At 49.3% G+C, this 27,720-nt stretch overlaps 1 protein-coding gene across 5 annotated transcripts in view; it reads left to right on the top strand.

The window, feature by feature from the left end:
* The window catches only part of mctp1a (multiple C2 domains, transmembrane 1a), a 1,185,582-nt gene that overhangs the window by 1,089,902 nt on the left and 67,960 nt on the right, over window positions 1–27,720 (top strand). For all 5 annotated transcript variants that reach the window (XM_072516301.1, XM_072516303.1, XM_072516302.1 and 2 more), the window contains one exon: window positions 20,481–20,590. In XM_072516301.1, coding sequence (XP_072372402.1) covers window positions 20,481–20,590 — 110 coding nt within the window. The remainder of the gene's footprint in view (window positions 1–20,480; window positions 20,591–27,720) is intronic.

Genomic DNA, 27,720 nt, shown 5'->3' with positions numbered 1-27,720 from the left:
AAGCAGCTATCGAATATACCCACTTCTATATTAGACTGATGATTATTTCTAGAAACTTCCTAGGGTAGGCAGAAGTGTGGAAATTGATTCTATTTACCAGTCATCTTGGAATCGAAACGATTCACCAGTTGTGCTTCAGACTGTATTAGTGAGGGCCACAGTTGTTCAAAGTTGTCTTATGAATTGACAGGGGGCAGCACGGTAGCCTTGTGGATAGCACAATTGCTTCACAGCTCCAGGGTCCCAGGTTCGATTCCGGCTTGGGTCACTGTCTGTGCGGAGTCTGCACGTCCTCCCCGTGTGTGCGTGGGTTTCCTCCGGGTGCTCCGGTTTCCTCCCACAGTCCAAAGATGTGCAGGTTAGGTGGATTGGCCATGATAAATTGCCCTTAGTGTCCAAAATTGCCCTTAGTGTTGGGTGGGGTTACTGGGTTATGGGAATAAGGTGGCGGTGTTGACCTTGGGTAGGGTGCTCTTTCCAAGAGCCGGTGCAGACTCGATGGGCCGAATGGCCTCCTTCTGCACTGTAAATTCTATGATAAATTCTATGATAATCTATGAATTCTATTTGCTAACAGGGCAGCTTGCTGAAGAAAAACAAGCAGGGCTCTTCGTTGCCTAGATTATTTTTCCTATAAGCCTTCAGCACAGGAAATAGAAAACAGCTAATGGTTTGTGTGGCATGTGGAATTGGTTTATGTAAAGCCGAACTCTGATCCCACTGATCGCCTCCTCTTTCCTGTGCTATTTTGTCTATGGTTTGCGCAGAAAATGTCAACAAATTTCTCCAAAGTTCTGCTGAAATTTTGAATAACTTTACCCAGGCCTAATTCAAAACAGATGAGCTTGTAAGAAGAATGCAGGTTTGTCTTGTACTTCTAATAGGCTAATAAAAAGAAACAGCCTCGGGTTCCAACAATGTGGTTTCCTATTTATCTTTGAATATCGTCAAGATTCATCACAAAGATTATAGAAAGTGAAAATAAGCACCAGAGTTTACTGATGTTTGACCATGAATATTTATTCCAGCAGATATTCTGCAATATTCTGCCCTTGGTGCCAGAGGAGAGCAAAACCACAAGAGTAGCTTATAAATTTACAGGCAGTTTTTGAATTAGAGGAAGAGTTTTCATACTTAATTTTTAGCTATCATTACAACAGCAACTAGGTGTATTGCAATTGAATTTTCTTCCGTACTAAAAACAATGATTATAATTAGTTCTTAAAGCATTACCAGAAGCTGCATTATTTATCCGCATTTTAAGTTGATGTGATGTTACTTTGCTAATATGTATAGCTGCTGCAAAGTAAATAATTTCATCAGTAATTAATGACCTAAAGTGCACTACTCGCAGATTGGAGTAAAAATGTTCTTAATTGAAAACAGGAGATTGACTATTTTCGGTGGAGTTAATCAATCACTAACAAAGTCATATTTTCTGAAATCAGAGAACTTTCAAAGTTATTCTTTCCCATTATTTCATTCGTAAGTAATTACTTAAGCAATTCTCCCATTTTTTTAACGGGAAAATAAATTTTAGCCCAAGATTATTTCTTAACCAGTACATCTTGTTATTTTTGTAACTTTCTTTTCACTGCAATGGCACAGATACATGCTTTACCTCTTCCAATTAAACGTTTTACAACTCAAACTTCATCAATTTAAGAAAGAAAGCCAGATTCAAATTGGTGCTCTTAATTTATGTAAAGGGCCTGAATAGCAAAAAGTAAAGTAAAACTTGTTATTTTACTAAAGGCTAAAAACAAAAGCAGGTGCAGGGTTGCAATGGTTTACTAAAGGACTTAAGTCAATCATGCAACTTGAGGGTGTAGGGGCACCAATAACAATTAATGTTCACACTGTCACATGTAAAGTACTGCACATTGATCAAAAAGAATGTATCCTAATTATATAATGAATTACATTGAATGAGCAGGAGGAAGCTGAAAAATGAACTGGGCCGGGAATCTCCTGGAATCGGTGGGGCGGCCCGTCCCGGCGCCAAAGAGCGGCGTGAACCACTCCGGCATCGGGCCGTCTGGAAGTTGCGGAATCCTCCGCACTTCCGGGGGCTAGGCCGGCGCTGGAGGGGTTGGCGCCACGCAAACCGGCACCGAAGGACCTCCGCTTGCCGGCGCAAGTTGACGCACGCACTGGACCGCCAGCGTGTTCTGGCGCATGCGCAGAACCACTGCCGTGTTTCCTGCGCATGCGCAGGGGAATTCTTTTCCGCGCTGGCCATCGCGGAGCCTTACAGAAGCAGGCGTGGAGGGAAAGAGTGCTCCCACGGCACAGGTCCACCAGCAGGTCGGTGGGCCCCGATCGCGGGAAAGGTCACCGTGGGGCCGCCCCCCCCCCCCCCGGGCCGGATCCCCCCACACCCCCCCAAGGACCCCGCGAAGCACCCTCCAAGCCAGGTCCTGCCAGTATGGACCATGTCTAATCCACGCCAATGGGACTGGCCGAAAACGGGCGGCCGCTCGGCCCATCAGCGCCCGGAGAATTGCCGAGGGGGCCGCTGCCAACGGCCCCCAACCGATCCCCGCCCGAAAACCTGCGCCGGAGAATTCGGCAGCCAGCATCAGAGCGGCGGGGCGGGATTCACACCACCCCCCGGCGATTCTACAACCCGGCGGGGGGTCGGAGAATCCCGCCCCTGGAATTAGTCAAAAAAAATCACATTTGCAGGCCAATCGTTTCTGATTATTATTTTATTTAAAGGGACAGAAGTTACTATCAGCATTAAAGTAAAGCTAATTGGAAAATTTGGCCCTGAAACTCCATGATAATGTAATGTTTTGGACAGTAGAGTGTAGTCTATAAGGTGCATTGATTAATCTGCATTTGTAAGTTTGATTCAGTTATGGGCAGACCTTACTAAGGTATCTACAATAAATGAAAGTAAATAACAATTGGGCCAGGAAACTGGACGATATTTTACCTATTTTCACGGCACAGTTGCACAATGGTTAGCACTGCTGCATCACAGCTCCAGGGACCCGGGTTCAATTCCGGTCTAGGGTGACTGGCTGTGCGGAGTTTGCACTTTCTCCCCATGTCTGCATGGGTTTCCTCCACGTGCTCCGGTTTCCTCCCACAGTGTGTAGGTTAGGTGGATTAGCCATGCTTAATTGCCCCTTAGTAGGGTTACTGGAATAGGGTGGAGGAGTGGACTTGAGTAGGGTTCTTTTTCCAAGGGCCAGTGCAGACTTGATGGGCCGAATGGCCTCCTTCTACACTGTATGACTCTCTTTATGATTCTACTCTCTCTCTATTTTATGAGCATGAAATGGAGAAACAATATTGTGAGGTTATGCCCCATGCTCCAAAGATGCCTAAAATACTTCCAATCCCATTTTGGCCAGGCTATGTTCAGGTGTTCCTCGAGGCCTTGGACTCTTGCCTATGTAAATTCCTGCTTCTATACCCCTTTCCTCAGTCAGGACTGAGAGGAGCATGCACCAAGCAGGCGTTTCTGCACCACCAGCTAAGTGGCACATTTAGAAATACTTACCTTCAACTGGAGCGAGGAGGACCAGAAAACTCTCTCAGTCCCCAGAGTTTACATGAAGGCCACTGCCAGTGAGGCAGTCAGTCTAACTTGGGCAGTCTCAGGAGGCACAACAGGTGCTCACAGGTGACTGGGAAGCATAATTGTAAGCAAGCTTTGAGTCTCCAGCTTCTGTCTGAGCTCCTAGTGTGGCAACTATATCAGGCTTGGAAATAGGCCTTTTGAATTTCTAAGATATTAACCTCAAATTAAACCGTAAAAGTGGCAGAGAGTAAATACATTGATGAAAAATAAATTTAAAATAGATATTGCTAGAAATTCTTTGCTCAAATAACGATAAATGTTTTGAAAAATCTGTGAATTAGAAGCATAAGCATTAAGGCCATCAGAAAGCAGTCGACTGTTTAATAGAAAGATGGGCAAGAGAAGGACTTTGATGAACTGAACCATTTGAACCTTTTTCCTCTCCTTGGCTTTTCCTATTTTCTAGATTACACCACTTAACACCATTTTAATTGCATTTTTAAACAGTAGTCTGTTTTTCATGAAAAAAGGAGATTAGTGAGGGCACAGGGGTAAGAACCTTGAAAAGTTATTAGCCTTTTACTACACTAAACCCACAAAAACAAAGGTTCAGAGACTAATATCAAGTTTTACCGTGTGTGAGATGGGAGGATAATAATTCAAATGGACCAGCAATCTTTTACGTGCAATTTAATCAATTTTTGGCTTTTTGCAGAGCTAAGTGGAATCAAATGTTGCAATAATGACAGCTTTGCAGGCGTTTCCAGCACCGACAGACCAAAAATGAATTTACCAGTCAATTGTCGAGCTCTTCTGCTTCATTCACTTTTGTACATTCGTAACAAAAGGAAGATCTTAACAGATGTAATACTCACCACACTAATAAAGCAAGCTGTTTTCACATTCTCCTACCAATTGTAATAACATAAATCTGTTTTTGCATTGGAGGATTTCAATGTTTTTATGATTATATCGGGGGCGGCACGGCGGTACAGTGGTTAGCACTGCAGCTTCACAGCACCAGGGACCTGAGTTTGATTCCAACCTCGGATGACTGTCTATATGGAGTTTGCACATTCTCCCCGTGTCCTCACTGATCCTCACTGTCTTCAGGGGATGTCCCGGAGGACTGGAGAATAGCCAATGTTGTTCCTCTGTTTAAGAAGGGTAGCAAGGATAATCCAGGGAACTACAGGCCGGTGAGCCTTACTTCAGTGGTAGGGAATTACTGGAGAGAATTCTTCGAGACAGGATCTACTCCCATTTGGAAGCAAATGGACGTATTAGTGAGAGACAGCACGGTTTTGTGAAGGGGAGGTCGTGTCTCACTAACTTGATAGAGTTTTTCGAGGAGGTCACTAAGATGATTGATGCAGGTAGGGCAGTGGATGTTGTCTATATGGACTTCAGTAAGGCCTTTGACAAGGTCCCTCATGGTAGACTAGTACAAAAGGTGAAGTCACACGGGATCAGGGGTGAGCTGGCAAGGTGGATACAGAACTGGCTAGGTCACAGAAGGCAGGGAGTAGCAATGGAAGGATGCTTTTCTAATTGGAGGGCTGTGACCAGTGGTGTTCCACAGGGATCAGTGCTGGGACCTTTGCTCTTTGTAGTATATATAAATGATTTGGAGGAAAATGTAACTGGTCTGATTAGTAAGTTTGCAGACGACACAAAGGTTGGTGGAATTGCGGATAGCGATGAGGACTGTCAGAGGATACAGCAGGATTTAGATTGTTTGGAGACTTGGGCGGAGAGATGGCAGATGGAGTTTAATCCGGACAAATGTGAGGTAATGCATTTTGGAAGGTCTAATGCAGGTAGGGAATATACAGTGAATGGTAGAACCCTCAAGAGTATTGAAAGTCAAAGAGATCTAGGAGTACAGGTCCACGGGTCATTGAAAGGGGCAACACAGGTGGAGAAGGTAGTCAAGAAGGCATACGGCATGCTTGCCTTGATTGGCCGGGGCATTGAGTATAAGAATTGGCAAGTCATGTTGCAGCTGTATAGAACCTTAGTTAGGCCACACTTGGAGTATAGTGTTCAATTCTGGTCGCCACACTACCAGAAGGATGTGGAGGCTTTAGAGAGGGTGCAGAAGAGATTTACCAGAATGTTGCCTGGTATGGAGGGCATTAGCTATGAGGAGCGGTTGAATAAACTCGGTTTGTTCTCACTGGAACGAAGGAGGTTGAGGGGAGACCTGATAGAGGTCTACAAAATTATGAGGGGCAGAGACAGAGTGGATAGTCAGAGGCTTTTCCCCAGGGTAGAGGGGTCAATTACTAGGGGGCATAGGTTTAAGGTGAGAGGGGCAAGGTTTAGAGTAGATGTACGAGGCAAGTTTTTTACGCAGAGGGTAGTGGGTGCCTGGAACTCGCTACCGGAGGAGGTGGTGGAAGCAGGGACGATAGTGACATTTAAGGGGCATCTTGACAAATACATGAGTAGGATGGGAATAGAGGGATACGGACCCAGGAAGTGTAGAAGATTGTAGTTTAGTCGGGCAGCATGGTCGGCACGGGCTTGGAGGGCCGAAGGGCCTGTTCCTGTGCTGTACATTTCTTTGTTTGTTCTTTGTGTCTGTGTGGATTTCCTGGGTTTCCTCCCACAGTCCAAAGGTGTGCAGGTTAGGGGGATTGGCCATGCTAAATTGTCCAAAGGTTAGGTGGGGTTATGGGGACAGGGTGGTGAGATTGGGCCTAGGTAGGTTGTCCTTTCGGAGGGTCGGTGCAGATGCAATGGGCCGAATGGCCTCCTTCTGCACTGTAGGGAGTCTATTATTCTATGGATCATTGGAATGAACCTTCATAGAATTAAATATTTCCTGTTTTAGAGTTTCCAGCGTGGGGCGCAATTCATCCAAAACATTTCTACGTCCGGTTAGATTTTTATTGACACATTGAATTGAATTTTCCAGACCTCTTCATGGTCAGCTTAATGGTGGTGGTGGTGGGGGGGGGGGGGGGGGGGGGGGGGGAGAGGGGTGAAATATTTGGCTAAATTCAGCGATCCTGTTGCACCTGGCACGGATGTGGTGAAATGGGTGAATTGCGCATGAGCCCCAAATCAGGCTCCGCCTGGGCGTGAAACCTTGGATAAGCCACCAAGCTTGCACCGCGCACCGCAATCTGGATCTTGCACTTGTTAGCCGTGATCCAGACCTGAATGAGACTTATGGCTCATTCAAATACCCGGTGCCCGAGACATACCGTCCGCACCTGGGGATCTCGCCAGGGCACCATGGGTGGTCGAGGACAGGGCAGGGTGGCACCCTGGCACCTGGGAAACTTGGAACTACCAGCCTGGCACCTTGACAGTGCTACCTGGGCACCCTAGAAGTGCCAACCTGGCACTGCCAGTGTTCTTTGCTGGAAGTGCCAGGATGCCCAGGTGCCAGATTGACAGTGCCAGGGATCAGGTCGAGGGGGGGCTTGCCTGGTTGATGCGGGGAGGGTGAATTCCGGAGGCCTGCCCAAGGTTGCGGGGGGGTGTAAGGGACGTTAAAAGAGCAGAGTAGGCTTGGAAGTTGGGGGGGAATATCATAGCTGCCGGAGAAAATAATGCCCCAAACTGCGAGGAGCCTTTCAACTCTGTGTGGCCTCGGCAGGGAGAATCTCCTCACGCCAGAAAAAATGGCAAAGTGCCATTGGATAGCGAGGTTTTCTCCGTGCTGCAGCCACTGAGAAACAGCGCACTAAATGCACCATTCAACGGACTTTAACTTGAGTCCTCTGACTCACGTCCATTGGTTTCTCACCAGCGTGAAATGATAGTGGGAACATACACTCCCGCCTGTCATGATGGGCCTCCATTCCTGCCAGAGTCCAGCAGAAAACCGTTTTGCATCCCATTAAAGGAGTGCAGACGAAGGCCTGACTGGAATTTCTTTCGCCCTCCTCACCAATCCGAACATCCGTGCCATCAGCGGGGATTTCAGAGCACAACCGGACCAACATGATCTTGAGATGTCATGACGTACCTGGAATAAGGTCTGGGGCAGCTTGCAGTGATTGAAAGTTGGACGCCACGCGCGACCATAGACCCTGCAGCGGTGGGTGGATGGAGCATCAACCACGTGGATTTTCTCACAGCAATTTCTTCCAGGAGGTGGATTTTCAAGCTGCTGGAGGCTGTTGGGTGTCGATGGTCTGTACTGGACAGGGGGATTCATAGGGGGGAGAGGAATGAAGAGGTGGGGCAAGTGTGGAGGGGCGAGGTTGATGATGGTAGGGGAAAGAGAAAGATGCTGCGGGGGTCGGGGAATGGGTGAGGTGGTAGGGAGTGGAAGAGTGGGAAGGGTTGTGGTGCGGTGTGGGCAGGTGGGGGTTGGTTTGTGTGGAGGTGTGAATGAGCATGGGGAGAAAGAGGGGAAAAGAGTTCAGAAATAGGGATCTGTGATGTGAACTGATGGGTCCTGGAGGATAGGAGGGGGATTGATGATAGGGAAGGGTGGTATGTGTTAAAAAGGACAATGGGAGCCGATAAGGTGGGAGGATGAGGGTGAGGTTTCGGTGATAGTGAGTAAAGAGGCACTGAGGGCTGAGGGTTGTTGAAGGGGATATGGAAGGAGAAGTGGATTCTGGGGCTTAACAGAATGAGGCAGAGCAAATCTACTATCACAGGCATGGTCTCCTTGGGAAGGTAGGGGAGATAGGATAGAGGGTAATGGGAGCAGGTCGATGTGTAACCATGGGAAAGTCAAATGTTGCACCTCAGTTGTTATGGGAGGATGATGTGGGGCATGGGGGGAGGGTTAAAGGTATTGGAATTTATGTTGAAGGTAACAACAACCATGGCTGCTCAAAACTGTGCAGAGCCTCATGATGGAGATTTTGAGAAGCTACATGGGAGTTGAGTAGTGGGAATGGGTGGAGATGCAGGTTATTTCAACTGGACAATAGAAGGGGGTTCCCAGAATGTAGTACTTATAATGCCAGGGCATTGGGATAGATTAACATGTGAAGGACAAAGGTTCAGAATCCATGAGAAATGTCTTGTACATAGCTTGCAAGGGTCCTTTGCCTCACTGCCCATAGATAGTTCCATGGGATATAAACCCAACCTGGGGTGTCCTTCTGAAGATGGTTGGAGCGGGGACATAGACTTGAGGACTGCAAAACACAAATAAACCACATAAGACTTTATGAAAGTGCAACTGTACACTTTTTACAAAAATGTCATAACATTACCAGTCATAGTGCACACATGCAAATACATTAAATCAAAACTTCTTGATCTCCACTTCTTCTAGGTGCTCCCCTGACATTACTGAAGGTTGGAGACAGCCTGCTGCCTAATTTTCCCTGTTACCTTGGATGATCACGGCAGGCATCCTTTGGAGACCGGAGGCCTGAATTACATCAAGTGCTCACCGAGGTGTGTGCCTCGGCACTGGTGCAGGGCGCACATGACTGCTGTGCCGCCTCTACAGATTCACTTTCTCCCTCCTCCTCAATGTACTCAGTCCTCTGTGGGCTGGAGGAACTGCTGTTAACAGGGTCTTCTCTTGTTCCCTTGCTCACGCCCTGCTGGCACCTATAACTGAGGGAGGACAGAGTGAGTGACTGCGTGAACTGCCTCTACCATGGAGGAGCGCATGACCCTTAGGTTTCTATGTGACTTCATTATGCATGAATCCTTACTGCGTGGAGGCTGCCTTCCAATCTCTCCATTGGCACAAACTCAGTCTAGTTCCTCCCCTGCCAGCTAGGTTGCCCACCCCTCGAAGGCAATGAGGTTTTTGAATTCATACCAGGCCCCTCCCATCTTCTCTTTCTCTGTGTCTCTGTCTTTCTCTCTCTCCTGTTGTGCCTCAACATTACCTGCACAAAGAGAGAAGAACAGGTTGTGAATGTCATAATATACACCAGTATATCATGGTGCAGACACACACACACACACTGATGGACATGCAGTGGGACCAATCAGCATACCCAACACCGCTGCCAATTACCAGTGAGAGCACAAGCACTATAAAGACAGGGGACAGGAGAGTTCCCGCTCATTCTAGTAGCAGCCAGCTCGGAGCACAGAGCTCACAGCCTGAAACACAGACATTCACCATGTGCTGAGTGCATCACCTGGTTAAGACTAGGCAAGGGTCAACAGTTAAAGCTGGTATTGCATTTACCCACAGTTCAAGTATGTTAATATAGTTAACCTTATAATAAAATAGAGTTGCTCCACTTCCAGTGTTGGTGACCTGTTTGTGATCCAGAACACCCAACACATCATGGTACCAAGGGGTGGTTGCATACTAGCACTTCCGAGACCCACCTGCAACTAATCAGCATTCCGGCATCCTGAAGTATGGAGAACATCAACCCGCCGCCGCCGCTCCGCATCGCCGGCACCTCAGCGTACAGTGACAACCAGCAACGATACCCAGGCAAGTTGTTCAAGATCCGGGTTCCGCAGCAGCTCCAGTGCCACGGCGATCTCCGCGAAAACTGGCGGGCATTCCGGCAAAACTTTTAAATCTTCCTGCTGGCAGCCGAACTAGAAGACCTGGCCAATCCTGAAAAAACAGAGCTTCTCCTCACCATCTCCGGTGCCAGAGCAGAAGAAATCTTTTAAAAATTCAAGTTCTCCAAGGGGCAAAACAGGAGCGACTTCCAGGCAGTCCTCGACAAATTCGGCAAATACTGTGAGGAAAACACACTCCAACCAGCAAGGAAAGGTATGAGAAGCGCCAGTACTCACCTCGAGGCCGAAATCCCGGAGCAGAGAACTATTTTGGTCGGCGGCCATCTTTCTGAAGGGACTGCACTTGCGCAGTTGCACGACGCCGCGCATGTGCAATCACGAAAACGGCCATCAGTAAAGGAACCGCAATCTGCGCATGTGCAAACACCTCCGACGTGCTACGTCATGCGCGTCATGACGTCAGAGGCCCCGGACCACGCCCATTTAAAGGAGAAACATCCCAAATCAAAGAAAACATCTTTGAAAGCTGTAAAACAACCTTCCTTCACCTGGAATGACAGCACAATGCCTCAAATTGAACCAGGAAATGAAATAAACCTCCGAAGAACCATGCAACAAGCAGTTACCTACCCCCAAACCGAGTCCGATTCCGACTTCCCGCAGACCAGTAACACCGAGGACCCGAGGGAGCCTCTTCGTATGCACCACTAAGACAGCTGGCTTGTAATGCAGAACAAGACCAGCAGCACGGGGCTTTTCACAGTAACTTCATTGAAGCCTACTTGTGACAATAAGTGATTATTATTATTATTAAATTTGGAGATGGAGCTCCCTGTGATTGGCAGGTCATCTCCTCCTTCAGCAGTGGGTAAGTTGATGTCTGGCCACCTTTTAAATATGGTGTCCCGATATAACAGCGAGACATGCACCATGTAACCCCCCCACCACCACGTGAAGCATCGGGAAAACCCCGACTACACAATTAATTTGGCCAGCATCACACGATTCAGCGCAAATTCCCACTGGCCTCCGTGGCTCACAGTTCCCAACCCCGCCACAGGATGTAATACCAAAATGGAAAATTCTGCCCATTCCAATTGCTGCTGGTGTTACCATAAATACTAAAGTTAAAGGTCATTTTATGGGACATATTTCAACCTCACACTCAAGGAAACATTTCAAATCCCTTCATAGCAGATCATGTGAAATTCATCAAATATTACAATAGTGAATGTCAGCTGTTCTTCTTGTATTTTTGAGACATCTGCATTTTGAGACACTTCCCATTTATATGGCTTCCTTGTTTCTCAGAATACATCTGTGTGAGAGTTTTGGCCACAAGGGGCAGTCGTCTGTTTAACGATTACTGATGAATACGTAGCTGCGTTGGAGAACTCATGATTCAGTGACCACTGGCATGAAGATATGGGCCGGAATTCTCTGGCTGTTTTCTGGCAGTGGGATTCTCTGATCCTGTGGCTGAGCACCACCACCGTGGGTTTCCCAACAGCGTGGGGTGATTTCGATGGGAATGCCCATTGACAGCAGTGGGAACAGAGAATCCCACCACCAGTGGGAAACATGTAGCTGGGAGGCCGGAGAATCCAGCCCAGGATCTATCTGATGTGGTACAGGGTGGTGGTACTTCAACAAATTGATACTGCAGCTGTCTTTAAAGAACAGCATCTCCTACAGGGAGTTGTAAAGTTTGGGAATTCAACCTAATTCCTGGTGGGTGTGAGCACATAGCACATGAGCTCTCCACTACGGCCTGAGGTTTTGCTCCTGAATCAGGAGGGAGAGACAGGAAAGTTCCCGGCTCCACAAACACAACTCAGGAGAAAGTGCCACGGAGAGTCGGTGTGAACAAGAGCCGCCCCAGAAAGAGCCTGGAGGCAGACACAAGGGCTGCGGGATGCTGAGACACGCTGTGTGTAAGGCTCACCTCGGTACTCCAGGACTTCATCACAGCTGTTTAAAAAAACAATAAAACAAAAATCACTCCTCCAGCCTTCATCCCAAACACTCCTCATGCCCCATCATGCCACCTCATGCCCCTTTACCCAGTCCCCATGGCGCCTCACAGCCTCCATGCTAACCTAGGCCTTCTACCCAGTTCAGTAACCCTTCATACCAATTTATGCCCCTCTTTGTACCTCCAGTCCATGGCCTTTCAAAGCCTTCATGACAACTTATGCTCCAGTGTCTACCAGCATGGCCCATTATAGCCCCGATGCTAACGTAGAGTTCCCCACCCACCATCCTTTGCCCTTACACATTCCATGCTAACACATCCAGTATCCACCATGGACAGACATTAGGAACTAAGTTGAGATTAAATAAAATAATGCTCGACTTCCGGGTGCGGCGATGACCAGCTGAGTCGCACGTTTCGGCAGCTCCCTGTGAAACGGACTTTTGGGCTCTTGATAGGAGCCCCAACGGCAATTTTAACGGCTGAAAACACCGTGCGGTAAACCAGAAGGGTGTTCCCCCTGGACACGGATGGAAAAAGGAGAGGAAAGTGGCCGGATTGCAGCGGATCCTTTGGAACAACGGCAAGGAAGGCAAGCAGAAACCAAGATGGCGTCGGAAGGTGGCAGTTTCATATGGGGCCCTGAACAACAAGAGTTTTTGAAACGCTGCGTGGAGGAGATAAAAAAGGAAATGAAGAAAGAGTTGTTGGCCCCGATATTACAGGCGATTGAAGGGCTGAAAGAGGAACAAAAGACCCAGGAGCAGGAGCTTCGGGTCGTGAAGGCGAAAGCAGCAGAGAATGAAAACGACATACAGGGCCTGGTGGTGAAGTCGGAGATACAGGAGGCACACCAGAAACGATCTGTGGAGAGGTTGGAGGCACTGGAAAATAACGCAAGGAGGAACAACTTGAGGATTCTTGGCCTTCCTGAAGGTGTGGAGGGGGCGGACGTCGGGGCATATGTGAGCACGATGCTGCACTCGTTAATGGGAGTGGAGGCCCCGACGGGTCCGTTGGAGGTGGAGGGAGCATACCGAGTTATGGTGCGAGGACCGAGAGCAGGAGAAGCTTCCAGAGCCATAGTGGTGAGATTTCTCCGTTTTAAGGATAGAGAAATGGTCCTTAGATGGGCGAAGAAAACTCGGTGTAGTAAATGGGAGAACGCGGTGATCCGCGTCTATCAAGATTGGAGTGCGGAGGTGGCGAGAAGGAGGGCGAGCTTTAATCGGGCCAAAGCGGTACTTCATAAAAAAAAGATAAAGTTTGGAATGCTGCAACCGGCAAGACTGTGGGTCACATATCAAGGGAGGCACCACTACTTTGAGACGGCGGATGAAGCGTGGACTTTTATTGTAGAAGAAAAATTGGAATGATTGGACTCCGAAAATGAACGTTTGGACAAAGTGGTGGGACGAGTGGGGGGGGGGGGGGGCGAAGAGGGATTGTATGATTAATCCTGCGGTATGGTAACTTTTCTTTCTCCCACAGGTGGTGATGGGGGGAGGTGGGGAGGGAGAGGAGATGGGGCGTTGGCCATGGGAGGCGGGGCCGAGGGAGAGGCGCGGGCTTGGTTCCCGCGCTATGATAATTATGGCGGGAATAGAGAAGCAGGAAGGAGGGGGCGCCGCACGGGGCGAGCCGTGATCACGGGGTGAAGCCGAGGTCAGCCAGAGTTTGCTGACTTCTGGGAGCAACATGGGGGGAGTAATTACGCTAGCGGGGGGTCTAGCGGGGGAGGGGGGAGGGGGGAATTACTGGGTTGCTGCTGCTGGGGAAAGGGGGGAGTGGGTGCGGGAAAGGATGGGCGGGGGGGCACCGTCTGGGAGAAATACAGCCGCGTGGGAACTGGGCGAGAAGCTGAAAAAAGATGATGGCTAACCGGCAAGGGGGGGGGGTGGGAAGCCCCCCAACTCGGCTGATCACGTGGAACGTGAGGGGGCTTAACGGGCCGATAAAGAGGGCACGAGTACTCGCACACCTTAAGAAACTTAAAGCAGATGTGGTCATGTTACAGGAAACGCACCTGAAACTGATAGATCAGGTTAGGTTGCGCAAAGGATGGGTAGGGCAGGTGTTCCATTCGGGGCTGGATGCGAAAAACAGGGGTGTGGCTATATTAGTGGGGAAGCGGGTAATGTTCGAGGCAAAGACTATAGTGGCGGATAACGGGGGCAGATACGTGATGGTGAGTGGCAAATTACAGGGAGAGATGGTGGTGTTGGTAAACGTGTATGCCCCGAATTGGGACGATGCCAATTTTATGAGGCGAATGCTAGGACGCATCCCAGACCTAGAGACCGGAAAGCTGATAATGGGGGGAGACTTTAACACGGTGTTGGAACCAAGGCTGGATAGGTCGAAGTCCAGGACTGGTAGGAGGCCGGCAGCAGCCAAGGTGCTTAAGGATTTTATGGAGCAGATGGGAGGGGTGGACCCGTGGAGATTCAGTAGACCTAGGAGTAAGGAGTTCTCGTTTTTCTCCTGTGTCCATAAAGTCTATTCACGCATAGACTTTTTTGTGTTGGGTAGGGCATTGATCCCGAGGGTGAGGGGAACGGAATATACGGCTATAGCCATTTCGGATCATGCCCCACACTGGGTAGACTTGGAGATAGGGGAGGAAACAAGAGGGCGTCCACCCTGGAGAATGGATATGGGACTAATGGCGGATGAGGGGGTGTGCTTAAGGGTGAGGGGATGCATTGAAAAGTACTTGGAACTCAATGACAATGGGGAGGTTCAGGTGGGAGTGGTCTGGGAGGCGTTGAAGGCGGTGGTTAGGGGGGAGCTGATATCAATAAGGACACATAAAGGGAAGCAGGAGAGTAAGGAACGGGAGCGGTTGTTGCAAGAACTTTTGAGGGTGGACAGACAGTATGCGGAAGCACCGGAGGAGGGACTGTATAGGGAAAGGCAAAGGCTGCATGTGGAATTTGACTTGCTGACCACAGGCACTGCAGAGGCACAATGGAGGAAGGCGCAGGGTGTACAGTATGAATATGGAGAGAAGGCGAGCAGATTGCTGGCACACCAATTGAGGAAAAGGGGAGCAGCGAGGGAAATAGGGGGGGTGAGAGACGAAGATGGAGAGACGGAGCGGGGAGCGGAGAGAGTGAATGAAGTGTTTAAGACATTTTATAAAAAATTGTATGAAGCTCAACCCCCGGATGGGAGGGAGAGAATGATGGAGTTTTTGGATCGGCTGGAAATTCCCAAGGTGGAAGAGCAGGAAAGGATGGGATTGGGAGCACAGATCACGGTAGAAGAAGTGGTGAAAGGAATTAGGAACATGCAGACGGGAAAGGCCCCGGGACCGGACGGATTCCCAGTTGAATTTTACAGAAAATATTTGGACTTGCTCGCCCCGCTACTGACGAGGACCTTCAACGAGGCAAAGGAAAGGGGACAACTGCCCCCGACTATGTCAGAAGCAACGATATCGCTTCTTTTAAAGAAGGAAAAGGATCCTCTACAATGCGGGTCCTACAGACCAATCTCCCTCCTCAATGTAGATGCCAAGGTCTTGGCCAAGGTAATGGCAATGAGAATAGAGGAATGTGTCCCGGGGGTGGTTCATGAGGACCAAACTGGGTTTGTGAAGGGGAGACAGCTGAACACGAATATACGGAGGTTGTTAGGGGTAATGATGATGGCCCCACCAGAGGGTGAAACGGAGATAGTAGTGGCGATGGATGCCGAGAAAGCATTTGATAGAGTGGAGTGGGATTATCTGTGGGAGGTGTTGAGGAGATTTGGGTTCGGAGAGGGGTATGTTAGATGGGTGCAGCTGTTGTATAGGGCCCCAGTGGCGAGTATGGTCACGAATGGACGGGGATCGGCATATTTTCGGCTCCATAGAGGGACAAGGCAGGGATGTCCTCTGTCCCCATTACTGTTTGCACTGGCGATTGAGCCCCTGGCGATAGCGCTGAGAGGTTCCAAGGGATGGAGAGGAATACTTAGGGGAGGAGAAGAACACCGGGTATCTTTATATGCGGATGATCTGCTACTATATGTGGCGGATCCAGCGGAGGGGATGCCAGAAATAATGCGGATACTTGGGGAGTTTGGGGATTTTTCAGGGTATAAATTGAACATGGGAAAGAGTGAGTTGTTTGTGGTGCATCCAGGGGAGCAGAGTAGAGAAATAGAAGACCTACCGTTGAGGAAGGTAACAAGAGACTTTCGTTACCTGGGGATCCAGATAGCTAAGAATTGGGGCACATTGCACAGGCTAAATTTGACGCGGTTGGTGGAACAGATGGAGGAAGATTTCAAGAGATGGGACATGGTAGCATTGTCAATGGCAGGGAGGGTGCAGGCAGTTAAGATGGTGGTCCTCCCGAGATTCCTTTTTGTGTTTCAGTGTCTCCCGGTGGTGATCACGAAGGCTTTTTTCAAAAGGATAGAAAAGAGTATTATGGGTTTTGTTTGGGCCGGGAAGACTCCGAGAGTGAGGAAGGGATTCTTACAGCGTAGTAGGGATAGGGGGGGGCTGGCACTACCGAGCCTAAGTGAGTATTATTGGGCCGCTAATATTTCAATGGTGAGTAAGTGGATGGGAGAGGAGGAAGGAGCGGCGTGGAAGAGATTAGAGAGGGCGTCCTGTAGGGGGACCAGCCTGCAGGCTATGGTGACAGCCCCATTGCCGTTCTCACCAAGGAACTATACCACGAGTCCGGTGGTGGTAGCTACACTGAAGATTTGGGGACAGTGGAGACGACATAGGGGAAAGACCGGAGCACTGGGGGGGTCCCCGATAAGAAACAACCATAGGTTTGCCCCGGGGGGAATGGATGGGGGATATGGAATGTGGCAAAGAGCAGGTATAACGCAATTGAAAGATCTATTTGTGGATGGGAAGTTTGCGAGTCTGGGAGCGCTGACCGAGAAATATGGGTTGCCCCAAGGGAATGCATTCAGGTATATGCAATTGAGGGCTTTTGCGAGGCAGCAGGTGAGGGAATTCCCGCAGCTCCCGACACAAGAGGTGCAGGACAGAGTCATCTCAAAGAAATGGGTGGGGGACGGTAAGGTGTCGGATATATATAGGGAAATGAGAGACGAAGGGGAGACTATGATGGACGAACTAAAAGGGAAATGGGAAGAAGAGCTAGGGGAGGAGATTGAGGAGGGGATGTGGGCAGATGCCCTAAACAGGGTAAACTCGTCGTCCTCGTGCGCCAGGCTAAGCCTGATTCAGTTTAAGGTATTACACAGGGCACATATGACTGGAACACGGCTCAGTAAATTTTTTGGGGTGGAGGATAGGTGTGCGAGGTGCTCGAGAAGCCCAGCGAATCATACCCATATGTTTTGGTCATGCCCGGCACTACAGGGGTTTTGGATGGGGGTGACAAAGGTGCTTTCGAAAGTAGTAGGAGTCCGGGTCGAACCAAGCTGGGGGTTGGCTATATTTGGGGTTGCACAAGAGCCGGGAGTGCAGGAGGCGAAAGAGGCCGATGTTTTGGCCTTTGCGTCCCTAGTAGCCCGGCGCAGAATATTGCTAATGTGGAAAGAAGCCAAGCCCCCGGGGGTGGAGACCTGGATAAATGATATGGCGGGGTTCATAAAGTTAGAGCGGATTAAGTTCGTCCTAAGGGGGTCGGCTCAAGGGTTTACTAGGCGGTGGCAACCGTTCGTCGAATATCTTGCGGAAAGATAGATAGGGGAGAACAAAGAAGGCAGCAGCAGCAGCCCAGGACTTGGGGGGTGGGGGGGGGGGGGTGTGGCCTGAGACAAGGCAGTTGCCAATTAGGGCTAGTTTTTATTTTTTGTTATTTAATATTTATTTATTTGTTGTTGTTTTCTTTTGTTCTTGTTTAAATAAAAAAAAGGTCATTATTATCTGTATTGTTATAATGTTGTGTAAAGGATGCACAATGTACTGTGTTGGTTGACCAAAAATTTTCAATAAAATATTATTAAAAAAAAATAATAATAATAATAATGCTCCAAGTATTTATGTCTGATTTCACTGTTTTAAAAAACTCTCATCCGTTAAAAACTTATTCACTGCATTTGCATTAATTCAACTGCTTAGTCCCTTACAAAAACAAGCATTTGTATTCAGAGATCTACTTTAAAACATTTAAAACCACTTGAAGCTATCGATCAAACTTTAACTGACAAGCATCTAACTATGAAAATGATAAGGGGCAAAATTCTCCGGAAACGGCGCGATGTCCGCCGACTGGCGCCCAAAACGGCGCAAATCAGACGGGCATCGCGCCGCCCCAAAGGTGCGGAATGCTCCGCATCTTTGGGGGCCGAGCCCCAACATTGAGGGGCTAGGTCGGTGCCGGACGAATTTCCGCCCCGCCAGCTGGCGGAAAAGGCATTTGGTGCCCCGCCAGCTAGCGCGGAAATGACATCTCCGGGCGGCGCATGCGCGGGAGCGTTAGCGGCCGCTGACGGCATTCCCGCGCATGCGCAGTGGAGGGAGTCTCCTCCACCTCCGCCATGGTGGAGACCGTGGCGGAGGCGGAAGGGAAAGACTGCCCCCACGGCACAGGCCCGCCCGCGGATCAGTGGGCCCCGATCGCGGGCCAGGCCATTGTGGGGGCACCCCCTAGGGCCAGATCACCCCGTGCCCCCCCAGGACCCCGGAGCCCGCCCGCGCCGCCTTGTCCCGCCGGTAAGGTAGGTGGTTTAATTTACGCCGGCGGGACAGGCATTTTAGCGGCGGGACTTCGGCCCATCCGGGCTGGAGAATCGAGCGGGGGGGCCCGCCAACCAGCACGGCACGATACCCGCCCCCGCCGAATCTCCAGTGCCGGAGACTTCGGCAACCGGCGGGGGCGGGATTTACGAAGCCCCCAGCGATTCTACGACCCGGCGGGGGGTCGGAGAATCTCGCCCAAATTATGGGATCTGTCATGCAGCACAAATCCTAAAATGATATAGCTCATAACTGTGTTTATTTAATTAATGGTCAGGAAATTTACATGCCTTGACAGTTCCCATCACAGTTTGATAGTTCCATTGAGTTTATACACTTTTTCCATACATTCAAGTCTAATATAAATAATCCCAAAGGGCGCATGGGGCAAGATTCTCCCAACGGGAGTCTTGAGTGCCGACGCCGGAGTAAAAAACGGAGTGTTTTACTCCGGTGTCAGCACCCTTTTCCAGACCCCTATTCTGGGGCCTCCGTGGGGCTGGCAGGGTGTGGCGCGATTTGCGGGGGCGGGGCCTCGGCGTGGCGTCGGAGATCCGGCGCCGCTTAAAAGACGCAGGGCCTTGGGTCCCGCGCATGCACAGTTGGGCAGGCGCCAACTAGCGCATGCGCAGTGGCTGTCCTCCCCCAGGCCGCCCCGCACAACAATGGCGCAGGGCTATAACATTGCCGGCGGAGGAAAGGAGGCCTGCCAACAGAGAGGCCGGCCCGCCGATCGGTGGGCCCCGATCGCGGGCCAGACCCCTTCGGAGGCCCTTCCCGGTGAAGGAGCCGTCCTCCACCCCCCCCCCATAGGCCGCCCCCCGAGCGTTCCCATAGAGTTCCCGCCAGCAGCGACCAGGGGTGAACGGCACCGGCGGGACTCTGTCGTGTCGGAGCGGCCGCGCGGTCCATTCGGGCCAGAGAATCGGCGGCCCCGCCGATTCCAGTGGCCCGCGGCCAGCGCCGCACCAAACGTGCCGGCGCAAATGGCGCCGATTCTCCGCACCTCGGAGAATCGCGCGCCGCCGTTGTGGCGCGGTTGCTCCGTTTCTCCGGCCCGGCGCGGGGTTCGGAGACGTGCAAACTATAAACCACCCCTATCCCCCCCCGCAAACAAGGGGAAATGTCTCTAAGAAGGGGATAATGTAAATGTACAGGTAGTTTTGATAAAATTAATATCTGGTTAGTATGCTGAACTTGGCTAAAGAAAATTTCAGTCATCTTTCCTCATTAGGATTAAAAGACCATCAGCTGAAAGAAACATATAAAATTAGCCAGAATGCACCATATCAGTATAAACATTTGAAGAGTACTTTTCCCCAGATTCACAATGCATATTGCAATGAGTTGTGGTGGGGTGAAGTGTGGGTGTTGTGGGTGTTGCACAATTCTAAATTTGCTGTCTCTTCCTCAAGCTCTATGGTTGACACTCGATTACTTTGGGTGATGTTTGGTGCTTCACCTTAATAAGCACACAAAAAAAAATTATGAAGCCTGTCATGTAAAGTAACTAAAGATTAAACTCCTGAATTAAGTCTTTTAACTTAATTTTATTCTTGAGATGGAAATAAACATTTTTTCCTCTGAAAGTGGACATTGCTCAGGTAGTTAAGATTCTGTCCCATTTAAGGGCAGCATGGTGGCGCAGTGGTAGCACTGCAGTCTCACGGCGCCGAGGTCCCAGGTTCGATCCTGGCTCTGGGTAACTGTCTGTGTGGAGTTTGCACATTCTCCCCGTGTTTGCATGGGTTTCGCCCCCACAATCCAAAGATGTGCAAGGTAGGTGGATTGACTGCCTTTTGAGGCAGTGGATTGAGGTGCATCCCAATACAATAAAGTGCGTGATTTATGTTTTTCTTTTTCTTTTCTGTCAGGAAAATGAAAGGAAAAGCCTGTTGGATAAATTGACTGCTATCCAGGAAGTGGGTGTAGCTGTCCAGAATGGCCTGGATGAAGTTGCTTGCCTTTACGAAAGAATAAAAAAGTGAGTCCTTCTGTGCTAGTTGTCTGTTTCTGTGATGGTCCTTACATTTCTTCCTGAAAAAAAGTACAGAATGCTGCATGTTTGGTGGGAAGCACCAGTTGAGGATGATGAATGATCAGGTTCTGTCATTAGCTGCCATTATACATGCCAGCCTTTACAATGAGGACTTGCAGTTCTCATTCTTGGTAATTCATCTTTTCTAAAAATGGCTTCTGGCTTTTGAAATAGAAAATGGAATATGTCCTTTACCTTAGAGGTGGACAATATTTTAAAAGAAACATGTGAGAAAAGACAAAGAACAGTACAATAGTAATACACATTGTTAACAGGACATGAACTAAATTAATTTGCTGTCAAGTTCATAAAAAGAATGCATAAAGCTTACTACAACTGTCCTAACAAAAGACTTATAGCAAGCATTTATGGAATTTGAAAAACAGATTGACTGTTTAAATTTTCAATTTAACAAAACCCTTTATTCAGAGAGCTTTTGAATATTTTATGAGTACTAAAAAGGTTTTACTTCATTTCTCTAAAGTTGATTTTTGCTGATATAACCAATATGATGAAATGAAAATCACTTATTGTCACAAGTAGGCTTCAAATGAAGTTACTGTGAAAAGCCCCTAGCCGCCACATTCCGGGAATCGAACCGTGCTGCTGGCCTGCCTTGGTCTGCTTTCAAAGCCAGCGATTTAGCCCTGTGCTAATAATGCTGATATAAAAAAGTAAAACGGTGTGTGAGGAAAGTATTATAATTATAACTGTTTTGGATAATGAAAATATATCTATGCAATTATACTTAGAGCAGATAATGATGGCAAAGCAAGTTACCAAAATATGTTGATCAGAATTTGCTGAAAACATAAAATGGTGCCTGAATAACACACAGTTTTTAGTGGGCATATCAGCCAGCAACTTGTGGCAAGAAAAATTCACCACGTGAAATGTGAATTGCCCAAGTTGCTGGGCAATTTGCTCCTCACCACTGTTTGTTACACAAAAATGGCACTTCCCCTTAACCTCGAAGAGATTTTCATAAATATGCTGAATTTGCACATTCATTGCTTAGTAAATTCACGATGGAAAATTAAGTGTGTAATTGACAACATAATTACCCTTTAAGACTTAACAGCAATTAATGACTCCCAGTCAACCTCCCTTGCCCAGAAAGTAAACCATTTTTAGCATGGAGTCTCATTCCTTCAGATTGTGAAGATTTTAGTTTAGACGGGCAGCATGGTCGGCACAGGCTTGGAGGGCCGAAGGGCCTGTTCCTGTGCTGTACTTTTGTTTGTTCTTTGTTCTTTGAATTGTGTCAAGCGATTTAAAAATGTGCAATTAAAAAACGTTTCCGATATGTCTCTCTATTAATTAAATCTTTCTTTCTCTCTCTTTATATTTCCCTCTCTACCCGATTTGACATCGCATTCACTCATTTTAATTCATCCTCTCTGTACTTTCTCTGTTTATTTCTCAATCCTAATGTGATACAGGGTACGATTCTCCAGAAAATGTTCTATGTGTGATAGCGAGTGGCAATTGCCGCGAGCTTCCTGGCGCACATCCCAGTGAGGCCGACAACGCAATTCAACATTAATTGGTCCACTTAACGAGGCCTCACGGGCTTCACACCGCAAATGAAGGCTCACCACCTGATTCGGCAGGACCGCGTTCGCCTGCCCCCATCTAACAAGGTCGAGCAGCACTTAAGCTGCACTTGCTCAGCCAACCTCAGCCAGCTCGCAACAATGGCGCCGAGGAGACCAGCCCCAAGTTTCAGGGACGCTAACCTGGGGAGGATCATAGACGCAATGGAGGCCAGGGGGGGATGTCCTGTTCCCCCGAGAGTCCCAGAGGGTGAGCAATAGGCCAGCCCGTGCTGCCTGGGATGAGGTGGCAGCAGTTGTGAACTCGGCGCGTGTGACCAGGAGGACTGACCTCCAGTGCCAAAAAAAGGTCAACTACCTACATCAGGCAGCACGAGTGAGTAACACCAATGCACCCCACCCTCCCCGAGGGACCATCCACACCCCCAAGTCCCCAAGCAACCCCAAACCCTCCCTCCAACCCATCCCCCTTCAACCCCCCCAAACCACACTCCACACACCCCTTATCTTGTGAGCCACGCATGTGGCTAACGATGACCCTTTTTGGCTGCTCAGGAAAAGCTCTCCATAATTGTCTGGGGAGGGCACAGACTGGCTGAAGGATGCTGGAAGAAGTCTCACCTCCTTCGAGGAGCGGGCCCTGGACGTGATCGGTGTGTGGCCGAGGACTGATCGGTCACCCACGTGGTGGCTGGCGGATGCCCCAGAGATGAAGAACCACCTGGCTCCACCCGGGGGACCTGTCAAACATGAGTTGTTATTGCCTCACTGACTGACCCATCACTTCCACTGATTCATGTCCATTCTCCTGCAGATCCTCCAGCCAATGGGACCTGCCCATCCCAGGCAGCACCCTCTCCTACCTCGCAGGAGAACACCTCGGAGGAGAGCTCCAAGGATGCCACTGTTATAGTCACGGCACAGCTGTCATCCCCACTCTCCACCAGCGCAGATACATACACATCGGTGGGACATGTTAGTGGACAGGCTTCACGGGCACAATCTGGTGAGCATCACACTGCTGCTGATGTACATCAGGTGGAGGCAGGGTCCCCCAGGCGAGACAGCAGTCGGAGGGCTGCTGGATCCCAGGACCCAGCTGTGTCCCAGCCTGATGCTGAGCCTGTGGAAGTGAGTTACCTGGAGCTGATGAAGACGATAATAATAATCTTTATTGTCACATGTAGGCTTGCATTAACACTGCAATGAAGTTACTGTGAAAATAGGGAGCAGCAACATTCAGGGGGAGATGTCAGCGTCACTCCAGCAGACCCATAGCCACTTGGAGGAGTCCTAGAGGCTTCAGGCACAGGGGGTGTCACTGGCAATGAGTGGCACCGAGACCAAAACTGCTACGGTGGCGACGGCAGTGGAAAGCCTGGTGCACGACGTCGGCACCATTAGTGAAGATGTCCAAGGCATCGCGCAGCCGGTGACGGCTATGGCTGAGGGTCTCGGCAGAATGTCTGACTCACTGGGGTATGTCACCCAGTACCAGACTAACCTTGATGAGGCTCTGCGGGACATGTCTCGATCTCAGATGGGAATGGTCGAGACACTGCGGAGATTGTCCCAGATGGGCATTGCTGAGGCACTGCAGAGCATGTCCCAGTCATGAGGAGAATCAGCGAGGGCGTCTACACGATAGTGCGGGCCATGGGGAACTGCCAGGGCTGGCAAAGCCAGATAATGCAGGGGCAACCGGGGCTCGAACCAGCTGCCCCTCCATCCCAAGGTGAACCCCAGAGCCCTATGGGCATCGAGCGGAAATGGGGATGCGGAGTGCCAACCTGGACCCGTCCCATGGAGTGGGGTGGGTTGGTGGGGGTTGGTAGGGGTTGGGTGGGGGGGGGGCACCCTCGGGAGAATGGGAACTTGTATTACACAATAAACACCTTTGTGCACAACCAGTATGATGCCTCTGTCACTTTCCTCCGCAATATGAGTCAACCGAACCCTTGGCCCATCTCTCCAGACATCTTCCCCGCCCCGTGGCACCCACCCACCCTCCAGCCGTGGACATGTCCCCAGAACTGTGTCCCAACTCCTGGCTGTGCGGCTATTGGCTGCTGTGTGTGTGGTGTTGTCTCCCGCAGTGTTTCGGCACTGTGTCAGGCATCAAGGTGTGATTGGGGTGTTAGGCAATGAGCCCCACATGCTACATGGCCCTCCCATCCACAGGAATTCACTTGGGATGTTTGAAGTGCTCACTTAACCACAATTGGCAATTCCCTATTAGTAATAACCTTATAACCTTCAGCTGCAGGGCCAGAGGCCTCGGCAGTCTGTGGGGGTTATGGGTGGTCGGTGGGGTACACAGCAGGGACAAGGGTTGCCGCAAAAATGGGAACACAAGATCCAGGGGTTGACATGGTGGTGCTCTGCGCGGCTGCCCCCCCGATTGCCCCCCCAACGCCTTCACCCCAACCTCCCTATGGCGGCCCACCCCTGCAGAGGGACCCACCCCCAGGTGAGGGTCTCCCGCCCCCGCACCCCCACCCCCTGCCGTGCATAGGGGTGGAAATCCCAGCGTCCCCGGGCTCTTTGCCTGTGAGCAAAGATGGTGGCTACTCACCTCCTCGGCTCCCCGTTGAAGCCCTTCCGCTATGTTCATTTTTTTTAAAAGGAGTACTAATTTTAATTGTGTGGAAATAGGGCAAAACTATCCGTCACACTATGGAGAAATCCCAATTTCGCCTACGGGAGCAGGCAGGTTGCATCACAAACTATTTGGCACCTGGCGCAGTTCTTGTTTTTGGCCTCTCCCGCTATTCATCGGCCTCGTTTCGCTTGAGCGAGAGCGTAACAAGTCCGGAGAACGTGCCCATAGTGTTTATCATGTTGTTTACCAGGACTTCAAATGCTCTGTTGCCGTTGCTGCTATTGTTTCACACTTGCAGAACCTTTGTGGCCAATATTTTAAAAATTGGTATCCATACCTGAACATGGTTTAATCAACAATGCCTCCACAGCACACATACTGTAATTGATAATAATATAGTAGGTTATACAAATATCTATTTCACCTTAAAATTACATTGCATACCTCCTTATATGAATACCCAAAATAACTACCATTTGTTGGGGAGGGCACGATTTTCCCTATGGGCTTTTGAACTCTGCTGTCAAGCATAACAGGGGATCAGAAGCCTGCACTGTGTGGGCAACAATCACTGAATTTTCCCCTGAGTCACAAATTGATGACCAGAGTGGCGGGGTTTGCTGTCTAATTAAGGATAGTGGACAAGTTTTCAAAGTTGCAGTAGCAATCCGAGGCCTGTCAACTTGAAAACAGGATGCAGTGGCTATTCCCAGGGATGCACATGATTTGAAACATCAACTGCTGCTGGAGGATCATTAACTCGGTGAAATATGTTTTTTGGTCTGAACAAAACATGTTGGTCTTCCAGTTGTCCATGACCAAGTGTTACAGACTGACATATTCCAAGGTCCAGGACTATGATCAAGCTTAGGGCAACCGTTGCAAAGCACTATGGGGAAAGGCTACCATCGAAGCCTGCCTACCGTGGTTATGTGGAACCCGTCGAATTGTATGCTTGCCATTGAAGGTGTATAGTAAATGTCACCTGGATCACAATTGTATTGACGCAATATGCTGTATGGTGTAAAGTTGAATCTTATTGCATGTTCCATATTGTCCAATTTGAAATGTTTTTGAATGTACTTTCACAGATTTTATGAATAAAATATTATTTTGGAAAAGAAACTAGCCCCTACTAGCTCCAGAAACTGAGAGACCAACAGGAAATTTCCTTGTTGTCCTCAATGAGGCCGATTGACACATTGGGCGCAATTTTATAGGTGCATTATAAAAAAATGATGACAGCAGGCCACCAGATATTTGGGAAAATGACCGAAACCTGGTGACAGAGGTAAATATTAAGGAGTGTCTTAAAGGTGGGAGAGAAGCAGAGAAGTTTAGAAAGGGAATTATTGCACGGTAGCATTGTGGATAGCACAGTTGCTTCACAGCTCCAGGGTCCCAGGTTCGATTCCGGCTTGGGTCACTGTCTGTGCGGAGTCTGCACGTCCTCCCCGTGTCTGTGTGGGTTTCCTCCGGGTGCTCCGGTTTCCTCCCACAGTCCAAAGATGTGCAGGTTAGGAGAATTGGCCAATGATAAATTGCTCTTAATGTCCAAAATTGCCCTTGGTGTTGGGTGGAGCTGTTGAGTTTGGGTAGGGTGCTCTTTCCAAGAGCCGGTGCAGACTCAAAGGGCCGAATGGCCTCCTTCTGCACTGTAAATTCAATGATAATCTATGATTAATCTAGGACAAAGGTTCGGCACAACATCGTGGGCCGAAGGGCCTGTTCTGTGCTGTATTTTCTATGTTCTATGTTCTACTAGCCGTGGCCCGAACAGGGGCGCAACTGGGCCGGTAAATGCCGAGAGAGGCCTCTTCCAGGATTTTCCTGGCTGGCCAGGCCTCTAGAGATATAACAGGATCAGTATTTGGCAAATCAGTAAATTAGTCTCTAGCTAGTAGCTAATATGCAGGACAGATTCCAGCATCCGCAGTAATTTGCTTTTATCTAATATGCATCTTGGCAGATCTACCTGAGGCATTGGGAACTAATCCCTTATGAGACCTTATGCTAGCGCCGTTCAGTATTGTTCCCCACAAACAGTGAATCAGCACTTGGGGGGCAGGTGGGGGGGGGGTCTCACCCAGAGTGGGGGGGTGAGTCACCCAGGGGATCGTAGAATTCCAGGCAGTTGGCCTCTGGGCTGGGTGGCACCCTGGCACTACTAAGGCGCCAGGCTGAGGTGTGCAAGGGTGCCAGGCTAGCATTTTACCCATGCCAGGGACTGGGCCCGGGGGTGCCCTGCCCATGTTGCGTGTGGGGCAGGGGGGAATTGGCCCAAGGACCCCCTTACAGGTGAGTTGGTGCTTTGGAGAGTCCGGGGGTCGTGTTGGGGGGTCGAGAAATCTGGGCGCCTTTTACAAATGGCGTCCCAATCTCCTCCTGCACTGAGGAGTTTGGGACAGCAGCGCTCTTCAGTGCAGGAAACAGGACTAAGTGCGGCCTCGGTGGGGCATTTCTTGTATTACGTTCTGGTGCTTGGTCGGTTGGAATAAATACACTAAAGAATGTCTAGTTCTTAGGTTTGTTAAAGTTTTATTGTTGAACAATTGCGTGAGTTAGATAACCATAAGAATATTGTCAAAAACTACTAACTATAGTAAATTAGGCAAGAGCTACAACAAATTGTGACTATCCACTAAGAAGACACTCTATCCACCCCCTGAGGTAACAGTATCACGTGGTTGTTTTCTCCTGCCACCAGCTGGTTGGAGGTCTTGTCTATCACTATATACATGACTGCTTATGCATATCATCACATCCCCTTTCCTTTGGATAGTTAAGTTTGACATTCATTATCTCAATTTGAGGTACAATATATGTGAAATGCATAATGTGTTCATTATTTGCATATTTACAGTTCATCACAAGTTCAATCTGTCCAGTTTCCTCTGTATCTCGTCGACCTTATAAGC

The sequence above is a fragment of the Scyliorhinus torazame genome, chromosome 9, assembly GCF_047496885.1.
Source record: "Scyliorhinus torazame isolate Kashiwa2021f chromosome 9, sScyTor2.1, whole genome shotgun sequence".
NCBI classification, from domain to species: domain Eukaryota; kingdom Metazoa; phylum Chordata; class Chondrichthyes; order Carcharhiniformes; family Scyliorhinidae; genus Scyliorhinus; species Scyliorhinus torazame.
This window is presented reverse-complemented; position numbering and strand designations above follow the sequence as displayed.